Raw genomic sequence first — 12,209 nt, 5'->3', positions numbered from 1 at the left:
TTCATACAAAAACTAGATTCCATGTAACTATTTAAAAAAACTTTGCGACATGGACAATCAATTGCTTGAATGCAAAAAACGTATTATAATCAGGTTTTAATTTATACACGAAATATTTCTTCTTGCCAACAGAAAACTGGCACAATATTAAAAAATTAAGATATTATTTTCAAAAAAGATTATGAATAAATATTGAATCATGTAACAAACTAAAATAAAAAGAATTTTATTATAATTTGTGTAGTATAATATTTAAGTGAGACATATCATATATAATCATCAAACTTACTTGCCAATGCAAAATAATACTCCACACCAAACCAAGTGTCAATTTTGGATTACCATCAACAATGTCATTGCTACTAATATTGACAAGTTTCACCTAAAATATTATATAATATTGTGTAACATTGGTGTTATTTATATATTTACGCACCAAAATTTATTATCAAACACTTTTTACGATTAATATAAAATATCTATCTTAAAGCTTGATTTTGTTCAGCAATATAACATTGTTTACAAGACACAATATAAATGCTGTAATTATATACTTACATTATTTTGCTCAAGAATTTGCAATGCTTTGTTAACATTATTAAGATGATGCACTCGCATCCGACCGCGTTCTCTCTTCTGTAAAACAATACGTATTATCTTTGCTTAAAAAATAAGAGAAAATTAACTGGAACTCCTCACGCGACTTGTTTTAATATAATCCTTACGTTCGACCAATTCTATAGGCTCATTGTACAAAATAAGTTTCAATGATGAAAGAGAACACCTGCGTAGGGCAATGCAAATGCCATAGCGCTATATACATCTCAAGAATGGAACATTCTTACGCCTACCGCGCATTCATAATCATGCACTCTTATGCAAATATTCCCGATGTATGTAGACCTGCTCGCAATTCGCAAACGTGAGTGTGTGCGTATGTGTTGACGCGAGATGCATAAGAAATAATTTTATTAGAAAGCGCCTGAAGTTAAGAGATATCCTAACGATCGTCTTTGCGATTTAATAGCGCTTTCGACAGTCCGACATGGAAAAACTTGTGCAAAATCACGGATCACCGCTAAACGATTATTGTCGACGAGATAAGTATGCGGCATACTTACATAAGTTTTAGAAGTGAGCACTTCCAGGAGGGATAACAAACGATTTCCATCTCGCAAATCGATGAACAAATCGCTGATCGGTTCATGATGATTCTGCAGAAAGTAAGAGAAAGATCAGATTAAACATCCGTCTCGCATTCTTTCTCCCAAGAAGCATCTCTCAACAAGTTATTACATCGTGTTATGAGATGGAGATAACGAATATAGAAACGAACAGAAATGTGACAAGTAGATATTTGTTACATTCTATATATAGACAGGTTTAAGAGCAAAACAATTCCTATTAAACAACTCCTAAGTTATTAGCAATACTATTTATGTAATAAAATCAAAAATAAATGTAGAGTATAATAACAAGTAAGTGATGATAACACACCGATCATAAGGATTTTTTACCTTAAGAAGCTGCGAATTTATCCATTTGGCGAACGTCTTCTTCTGCACATCTTCTCGCTCATCTGCAACATTATTATTATTCATTGTAATTAATAAACTTTAGAATGTATATATCTTAAAATATTTTATGAGAAAGATTTCATTACAAACACACACAGTGCTTAATATTGTATGTGATGCAAGATTATAGAAATTAAATATATCATACTTCAAATTTGGTATTATAAAATCCGATAAATGGAAGTATGAATTCACTACTTGGAGTATATGCCATCATATTTAATTAAACAAAAATCTATTAAATAAATTACTTAAAATTAGTTTATATATATTTAAATTAATTTATATATATCCCAGGAAAAATTTATTTTTCAGTTAAAAGAAACGTTATATTGCCTTTGAGATTCTCAATTATTCGTTACACGCTCTATGATAGCGTTAAAATATATTGTACTATAGCAATTTTTATAATGCATTAAGTGGAGCATCAGTCGTTGATCCACTGACGGTTTTACTCTCTCATAGAATTATTGTCGACGTAGCAATGGCGGCTCATCGCTATCTATCCCGTTGACACTAGTTGACCCCGATGACTGAAGCAGTAAACTCGAAATTTAGGTCGACCAGTAGAAATTCACAAGTATATTGCAAATACCTGTTTATTTTATCGGATTACTAAGTGCATGAAATGGTATTCTAGTAGTAGATATTCTTCGTAGTTGTCGTCATCTATTGCATAGAGTGACGGAATTGTTCGTATGCTAATTTCATGGTCGTGATGCAACTGGCTTATAAGGAAGCCACGAATATTGGCAATGTCGATAAAAATAGAATGATAGATGATGTCAGCTTTCGCGCATTTCAGAATGTTTACAAATCTGGAGTCGCTACTCCCGCACGTTCGCGAAATATCCTTCCAGCATACTGACATGCCTGAAAAATTATATTTAGACGAGCGACACGTGCACTCTTGCATCGCTGCATATTAAATTAGCGCCACGCACAAAGAACTCGCAATCGCAACAGAAGAAGAGACCTTGCCAACAGTAACTTTCAAACTATAATCTTATCAACTTATCACCTTTCTCAAATACACTCGGAAAAAACTAATCTGTGTACATTCTATCATATCATCCGATAGTCGAATACTTTTAACAAGGATCTTATGTTAGTCCGGAAACACAAAAAACTTTCCGCAATAAATGCAACACACTTCAATTACCACGTGATAGTGCACGTGGTAATTGACAGCATCGGTTTGGAATCTGGAAGTCATCCATAGTCGATCGCGCATTTTAACAAGCCCTAAGAAAAACACATAAACCAAGAAACGTTGTTAGCGAATGAATGAATGAATGGACATATATTTATCTCTCAAGAAACGTAGTTTACATGCGGAGCATGCAGGCGGAAAGAACTCACAAATGGTGATCACGTTTTCCTAAAGTAAGTCGTAAGCTCAGCGCACGCAAGATACTCTATCTCGTGCGGGCTTTGGTCGTCTACGAGCTTATCTCACGAAAAGTCAGAATCTAGGAAAATGCTATCAATTAACAGGATTGTCACCAAAAAAGAAAGATATTTTTTATTAAATTTTTTATTCTTTCATATTTATGTTATTGTATTATATTAAACATTTTATATATATGTATATAACACGATCAACATAACATCTTGTATTTTTTTTATATTTTAATACATATATATATTTATACATCATACTTTTTGGCTAAGATTTAACAAAAAATGTACTGCGTAATTTATTGTAATATGTTTCTATGTATATAATAAAAAATTATGGAACATGAAATGGGGGGTTAACGGAATTTAATATTAATCAGTGATTGATTAAAATCCTATATATAATAACAGTAATAAAGTAAACAGAATGCGCAAACGAAAAAACTCATATCAGCATCATCGGCATCAAAATTGCATTACAATTAATGATAATTTATGACTGATGACTCTTGCTAAAAAGTGTGTCGGGATATAGAGATATGCAAAATGATAAATTAAATTGTGTTACAGTGTAAGTTGCTGTGTTACGATGTAATTCTGCGTTCAGAACGGTGAAATATCTTATTGTTAGTCCAGCCCTGTGAAAATGTGGCATTCCCGAATATGGCGCAACGAGTTCTGGATCCGGCGATTTCTCTGAACACCGTGCATCTTCCGTCAAAGAATTTCATCGTAGTGTACCGAGGACTAAATTGTATACATACAATGATATAATGATTTCCCATGTTTGCAACATCAAGAAAACAAAAAACAGTACTGACATATTTATCAATATATTTATTATCACTTAATGGGAATAATTAACCTGATAAAGATCTTAAAAAGACACAATTAAAAAAATTGAAATATAGATAGAAAATTAATATTAAAAGAAAAAATGTTCAAATCAAAGTTTAAATTATCTTTTTCTTTATTTAAACTCATTATTAAACATATACTATTCTTGTCATAATTTTGTAATAGAGTACGCTCTCTCTATTTCTCTCTTTGTCAAATTGGTCAAAAAAATATTTATTAAGGCTTAACTTGTTCTTCGTGAACAACTTTGTTTAGGTACGCACATCCGCTCGTTTTCTTTCAAAGCATGCGGTATAAGCGGTAGCATACTGCCATTAGGCAAACAGAGGACTTGTGTGTCTGTAAATACTTTGCCTTGTCATAAATTAGCACATATGTAGTGCAGCTTAAAACGCATTTGTTCATGGAAAATTATATTTTAATGCTTCATATAATTCTATATAATTTTGCAGTTAGTATTTTTAATTTAACATTAAAATTTCAATATTTTAACCAATTCTAGCAATAAATAAATAAATATTTATCTTTATATTATTATTCTTCGTGTATTGTCATCGTCAATTAATTGTTTGTTCTATTTCTTTTTTTCTATCTTTTTTATAACATATTTTTAATACATTTTTTAAAATTTTGATTAAGGATTTTTTTATTTCTTTCTATCTTTAAAAAAAAAAGTTATAAATATCCAAGCAGATATAATTAGGCATGATTAGACCATTAACTTCGCGCAGATTCAAAATTCAGTGAATTTGCAAATTTCAAACAAAATTGTATCTCGATTGGATATTTAATCTTTATTCGTTTGAAACAAGTTCTCTACACCTATTCAATACATTTTTTATAACTTCTATCTTCAGCTTTTTTTCTATCGATAAAATATAAATATCCAATGTACCATATCTTCATTTTATTTAATCTTTTGAATATAAGTTATATCATATCATTGAGATTATCGTAATATTAATTATTATTTAAAATTAAGACAATGATATCTTAAAAACGTCACAATAGCTAACGTAAATTCATTTATTTTAAACGAGAAGTTATACATCAGATTATTTGACAAGAGAAAAATGTTAAATTTCCAAAACTTGTCATTAAAATAGAGATATAAGATTTTATCGAGAAATTTGCGCTTTATTATATAATATAAAACAACCCAAATAAGTACGCGCGTCGCACATTTGATGCGATAATCGCTCATTGCGTCGGATTGCTAACGGGATGAAAGCTGCATTCGCATAACCGACAATCGCGAGGGTTGAACGAACCGCAAGTTCGCAACATATAACACCGTTAACACGTCGATAACATACTTCGTTGGGGAAATAGTACCAGCCATCTGAAACTACCGCTAAACTTACAATTAGCTAAATGCTAAATCGAAGCGTACTTCTCCTTTTCTCAGCTATGGAAACCTTCAAACATATCAACGATCAATGTGAAGTGAATTTTTTTTAGGTTTTCGCTCTATTTAATACCGCAAAAATATTTTTTTTTAACTGTGCGCTTCAAACATTTAAAAAAAGATAAAAAAATATCTATTTTGACGGATCAAAAAGTTATACTATTTTTAGTCTATTATTAGTACTACTATTATTAGTAGTTTTTTAGTCAACGCATGCATATTCTCTTCTTATTAAACTTGTCAAATTTATCAAGAGTATTTAACAAGAGAAAGAGAGAGAGAGAGAAAAAAAACGTCTCGAGAGAAATTTCGCGAAAAGAACTATTTTTATAAATAATGTTTTATTTAACCGAATAAGATACAGGAAATTCCTTCAATGATTTGAGATATTCTTTGCATCAATAACTTTTTACACATATATACGCACACAACTTTGCTATTAGGAACCTTCTCCGACAAAAAAAAAGTTTTTCTCAATTCTAATTTTTTTTTAAGAACTCTTTAACAATAGAACTCGCTTCTAGTATCAATTCATCAAAAATTTATTTGACTAATCCTGACGATCATTTTTGCAAACTGTAAAGCGGATGATATGTAACTATGATCTCATGTGTTTAAAAAAAAAACCGCTCCGGACGGTAATTACATACTTCGCATTATTAATGATGTTCAAACCGAGGATACGGCATTCGTAGTATATAAGGTTTGTTTTGCAGTATCACTGTCAGAACGAGATCTCGAGTATCAGTCGCTAAGGTTGTGTCATTTTTTTGCGACACATCGATTGAAATGCAGAAGAAATATTTTCTGACCCAAGTTAATACCATTGTTAATTATAAATCAATTGGATCCGCCGTTTCTCGTACCTTTTTCGTTTGAATGGAGTGGAACGTTTTACCGCTGGAATTCGCGAATAAAAGTAAATAAAAATTATCGAGGCATTGGTCAAATGCAAATGTTTTTTCAGTCTTTCTTTTGGAAGAAGATTCACAGAAACATTTCTTCCCGTCTCTTCATTACTTAAATGGAAAGTGCGAAAAGGAACAGGGAGAATCGAACTGATAGAAAAAAAGAATTCAATGTGCACCTATCGCTTATTCAGCGAAAAAACCGATTACACATTTTATATTGCTTTTGTCTGAGTAATGCAATTGGTTGCTGTGAAAAGTGCGAATTCACACGCGAAAAACCAATCAACCTAATCGAACGAACGCCGCAACGCGCCGTTTATCACCAGTTAATCTTACAACCAATTTAGCTTGCATTTTCGTTGCGCGTTTAACGAGTTAAATGTAGCTAGCTACTTCTCACTCCATGCTGACAGTGGACGCAATCTTCATATCAAAGGAATAAAATGCAGAATCAGATGGCCGCGCACATATCATATAATACATACACATACTTTCCTTTTTCTTATTAAAAATTATTAGCTTAAAAACTTATACGTTAATTATAATTATACAAATTATTCACCCTATTTTCAAGACACCGTATATTCGTTCAGATACATAGAGATCAAAATGCTTAGAACGACATAAACGTAAATGCGTCACTGGGTGAATCTCTTCAATTCGATGGCGCATACATTGGGAGCACCATATATGCTAAGCAAACAAGCTGGCCGTGTAGCATGAACAATTGTTTAAACGAGCTGACAATGCGGACTACCACCGGCTGCACGAGCGCGGCACACTTCTTCTCTGTTGGATATGCCTGGAGCGTGCGTGTCGTTGGCCCTAACCAGGCACTATGAAAGGTTTCGCGGGTCAAATGTCCTGATGGGACCGAATAAAGTCAATGCGTGCTCTCGTGAGAGCATTCAACTACGGCAATGGGCTTGATAGCTAGCGAAATTATCAAGAGCCCGCATATATAACGCGATGCATTCTACATATCCACTTTTCTCACACGACGATCATCACTTCGGATACCAGTATATATTGTTTAGAGATACGAGATATCTGCTTAATGTAATCATTTCATTTCATTATAGTCGGGCGGGAATAACTAATGCAATCGATAATAGAATCGATACTCTCAAGTGGAACCAATTCATGGAACATCATATCTCTTCTTGTTCACAAAGTTTATGAGTTTTGAAAAAATTTACACATTTTTACTATAATTTAGGAAAAGATTATAATAGAATCAAATTTTATTCTCCCCAGCGCAAATATTTTATTATAAATTCAGTTGAAATTTATTCTTCTTTTGTAAGAAATCTTTATATTTTCATCTCCCCCCTTCTCTCCCTCCTCGAAGAATTTTGTATATAATTTATATTTGTCGAGTAATTTATTGGAAGCGATTTATCGCACCTATCTTTTTTTTGTGGTTTCAAAGATACTTATTCCCCTTAATAGATAATAAATGGAATAGAAAGTATTAAAGGCATTTATTAATGATCGATTTATTTGATTTACAAGAGAGCATTTAAATTTATGATTACGTATTCAAGTTAGCGTATGTAATAATGCAATTGACGTTGTAGTTTAATAACGCAAACGTCACTTTTTTATGAAGCGCGTTGCATTACGCAGTCAAGACAAAGAAAAAAAAAGAAAGAGAGAGAGAGAGAGAGGAAAAAAGAGAAAGAACGAGAAAAAGAGAAAGAGTGAATTATAAGAGATAATTTGCGATAAATTTGTTAATCCGTTAAAGAGAATAATAGTTTAACGATCTCAGGGAATATATATACTCTCATTATATCAATTCTCATCAAGTATATGTGATAATATACTAAATTATATCGTATGTAAATTGTTTAATAAATATATTAAATATAAAAATATATCACTAATATTCCCTTATACAATATCTACATACAACAAATCATTGCTTATGTAATATATATACAATAAATTGATATTCAATTCAAAAGATGAATTTTGCATTTTATACCCCGCGTGCAACAATTGTAAAGAATTCTTGTCGCACTTCGCCAATTGTCAACGACTTCTATACGCAGAAGGAATAGCACGTGCGCGTTAAACTCAAATATTAATGGTTGAGTCCTATCTACCTATGTGTATCTATCTACGTACAGACGTACATATAGGTTTCTTATATACAGATACACACACACATTTATACTTCTCAATTTTCTGACGTATGGACGCATTTAGCCGAGTATCCTGCGCCGAACGCAAATAATTTCAAGATAAGATAAGTTATATACTTAGGCATAGATAAAAAACCTCATTGCCTAGTATGAGTGAACAACGTGAAAAATATGCAGGTAACTGCTTAAATACATAGCCGGTAACAGCAACATGCAGTTATAAAAGATAATGCCGGATTATCGTAATCTTCATGTACGTGATCTTCGAACACGTGATTATATTCTCTCTCTTTCTCTCTCTCTCTCTCTCTCTGGAAGTATTAATATAGACAGTGTATTAAAAAGCAATAGCCCTCTCGCTATATACATAAAAAAGATTTGCTAATAAATCAAATAATTAATACATTCCATGATGCAATACTTATACGATTAACATACCTGTGTTTATTATTCAATTAAATAGTTTAAAGTTATAAAATGTAATATTAAAGTAATATAAATAATTAAATAAATACTAGAAAAAATACAACACTGAAATATTTATATATCTATTCACATCTGTTTTCCGTTCACACAAATAAATGTGCAATTTTCATATGAAAAAAACACTCAAAATCAGATATATTTAATATAGAATATACAAGTATATGAATACAGAAAGCGAGAGAGAAAGAGAGAGAGAGGAATTTATATCTTTTTAAGATTATAAAACTTGAAAATTAAAACTTTTAATACTGTGACTCACGAATAATGTATTTCTTATGTTAAACTTTCTAACTATTTCTTTCTTTCACATTCAAGTGTTTGTATATCTCTTACGAAAAAAATATAATCATGCTTTAAAAAAATGATTTAACAAACACATGTTTGAAAAAAGCAAAGTAATATCAGTTAATTAAGATCACGGGAGGAAAATCATGAATGATACTGTACACGATGATACGAGAAGACATGTCAAAATTATAATATATGGCTGATAAATAAGGTTAATCAGAATAAATATGACAAATGTCATAATAATATCAAGCAAGTTTAAATCAAGTATGAACAAATACGAGCAAATATCATTAAATATGAGTGAAAATGAGAGAGAATGAGAGAGAGAGAGAGAGAGAGAGAGAGAGAGAGAGAGAGTATTATTTTATTATATCTTTTTAAGATTATAAAACTTGAAAATTAAAACTTTTAATACTGTGACTCACGAATAATGTATTTCTTATGTTAAACTTTCTAACTATTTCTTTCTTTCACATTCAAGTGTTTGTATATCTCTTACGAAAAAAATATAATCATGCTTTAAAAAAATGATTTAACAAACACATGTTTGAAAAAAGCAAAGTAATATCAGTTAATTAAGATCACGGGAGGAAAATCATGAATGATACTGTACACGATGATACGAGAAGACATGTCAAAATTATAATATATGGCTGATAAATAAGGTTAATCAGAATAAATATGACAAATGTCATAATAATATCAAGCAAGTTTAAATCAAGTATGAACAAATACGAGCAAATATCAGTAAATATGAGTGAAAATGAAAGAGAATGAGAGAGAGAGAGAGAGAGAGAGAGAGAGAGAGAGAGAGTATTATTTTAGTAATAATTTAAAAAAAAATTATTTTATATAAAAACTGGAAAAAACGTTAATAATTAACGCCTATGCACACTTATTCAATGATTTGTCATAGTTCGTGCTCTCTCTCTTTCTTTCTCGTTTGATCTAGAATATTAATGATAAATCTGATAATTGATCTAAAATCTCAAAAAGCGATAACTGCTCGTTTAATGGATATTGTATGTGAAATTGTTGAATAGCGATTATCAAGTACATCACTGAAAAACATCGTGTCAAATTTAATCTATAGGTTCATAATTATTGAATTGTGTAAACTCTTATCTATAGGAATCGTGTCAGATTTTGCCGCGATCGTTCGAGATCAAGGCCGTAAAAGATCGAAAAGATCCCGAGGAAGAAATTTGCATTCGCTAGGTATAAACGACACACGTACAAGGTGATCACACGAAGAAAAAATCTTGTCGCGTTGCAGCAAGAAACCCGGCAACATATCCACACGCCCACACACATACCCACATGTCTACCGTACATGTATATAAAAACACGCGTACACACGCACCTATGTAGACGACTTCCATCTTGAGATATTCGGACGTAGTCACACTGGATCGCAGCCGACGTAATATCCAAGGGCACGCTTTGCAAGGGGGAAGCACGGCGAGATCACATTAATCACCGGCACGATTCGGCGTGTCGGTCGAATCGGCCGAGCCAGCGCGCGCGTAAACGCGCGAGAGGAATTGCCGCTGATCCGCAGAGGTTAGAATAGGGACTCGCGCGAGCGCGCGCGCACGCTGACACGCTCAGCTGCTATGCCACTTGTTGATTCCGCACTGACACTGACAAGTCAAGAGGCACCGGTCGTGCGTGCGTATACGGCACTCATTCACTCACACGTACATACATGTATACCGTATTAAGGCACTCCGCGCTCCTCCGTCGTCGCACGCGCGGCTCGTGCGTATCAACTCTTTAACTTTCTCCTTCTCTCTCTCTCTCTCTCTCTTTTGCGCGCGGATAAGATGATACGTTTCAGCCTTCACGATCGTCGTCCTAACCGGAGACGCAATGAGATATTTCCCATCGTGATCGACCGAATAATCTTTCGATACGGTTCTATACTACCGTCGACGGACGGAAAGTGAACGACGCTAACGATCGCGGAAAGGGGGAACAGGGAACAACGACACGATCCTCTCACACGAGCTAATGTCAATTGACGACTGCTAAACACATCGCGCGTCAGCCGTGCCGTCAGCGAACTGGCAACCTCGGACGGCTTGTTGTAAGGCCCACAGCTTCTCCCACCCTGGTGCATCTCGACAGTGTAACTCCGTTCTCGTGTCGCCGCGCATTCGTCTTTGCTGTATATCACTCTCTTTCTCACTCCAATTGAGAATTTCCCCTTTCTCCAGACACGTCTGTGGGCCTTCTCGGATAGTCATACAAGAAAATAATAAAAAAAACGTTTAATCGTGCGCATATCTCCGTTGATGCAAACAAAAAAAAAAAAAAATGGAAGAATAGAATATGTATAAAAAATATCCATTATGCCGGAAATGTTACTCTCTACACCGAGTATGATTTTTAATTATTTTTTATCGTCATTTCTTTCCCTTATAAAATTATGCTCATATGTTTTCTATAATACATTCCAAAGATATTTACAATACAACTTTTTGCAAATAAAACTTGGATAGATAATTTCAAGGTAAAATGCCTTTTTATTGGTGATTTAGGTATCTGAATCCTCTACTTCACTGACTGTAAGGCCCAGCATATCACAGGTAAACAGGAATTCAGAAAGCAGAAGGAGTGTTCTACTGATGAAACAGGTCTACGTGTCGTGGGCCCATCCAAGATCCGGCGAAAAACTCATGTCTACAATTGATTATATTACCTAAATAACAGACAGATAATAAGAAAGAGAGAGAGAGATAGAAAGAAAAAGATTTATATAGAAAATAAATAACCAAGCATAAAACTCAGTACACTTGTGTATCAAAATTTAGTTTTAAATTTTATTTTATTTTAGTAGAGAAAAAGACAAAATTTTAAAAGAATTTACTTCACAAAAAGCTTCACATAGGTATCGATTTTATAGACCATTGTGATTTGAAAGATTCAAAGCAAAAGTGAGCCATAAACGCGTTTGCTTTAGATTCTAATTCATATTTAAAGTAAATTTTACAGATTTTATAATGTTCGATTCAGTTCTATTTTAAATTCCTATTCTATACCGCAGAGTTTTCGATCAATAAATTAATTAATTTCGGATAATTTTGAATAAGAATTATCCAGATCAAGGAGAGATGTGCTGAAC

The 12,209-nt window shown here is 32.8% G+C and overlaps 1 protein-coding gene across 1 annotated transcript in view; it reads right to left on the bottom strand.

Annotated features, from left to right (window-relative positions):
- LOC115246347 (dystrophin-like) overlaps positions 1-12,209 on the bottom strand; it is a 467,223-nt gene that overhangs the window by 447,993 nt on the left and 7,021 nt on the right. Inside the window, exons 3-6 of the mRNA XM_029825095.1 lie at positions 1,518-1,579; positions 1,122-1,214; positions 559-636; positions 290-382 (exon numbers count right to left, since the gene is read on the bottom strand). Of these exons, the coding sequence (XP_029680955.1) occupies positions 290-382; positions 559-636; positions 1,122-1,214; positions 1,518-1,579 (326 nt within the window). The remainder of the gene's footprint in view (positions 1-289; positions 383-558; positions 637-1,121; positions 1,215-1,517; positions 1,580-12,209) is intronic.

Source organism: Formica exsecta, unplaced genomic scaffold (assembly GCF_003651465.1).
Source record: "Formica exsecta isolate Colony F162 unplaced genomic scaffold, ASM365146v1 scaffold149, whole genome shotgun sequence".
NCBI classification, from domain to species: Eukaryota; Metazoa; Arthropoda; class Insecta; order Hymenoptera; family Formicidae; genus Formica; species Formica exsecta.
Note: the sequence above shows the minus strand (reverse complement) of the source record. Positions and strands in the feature narration are given on the sequence as shown.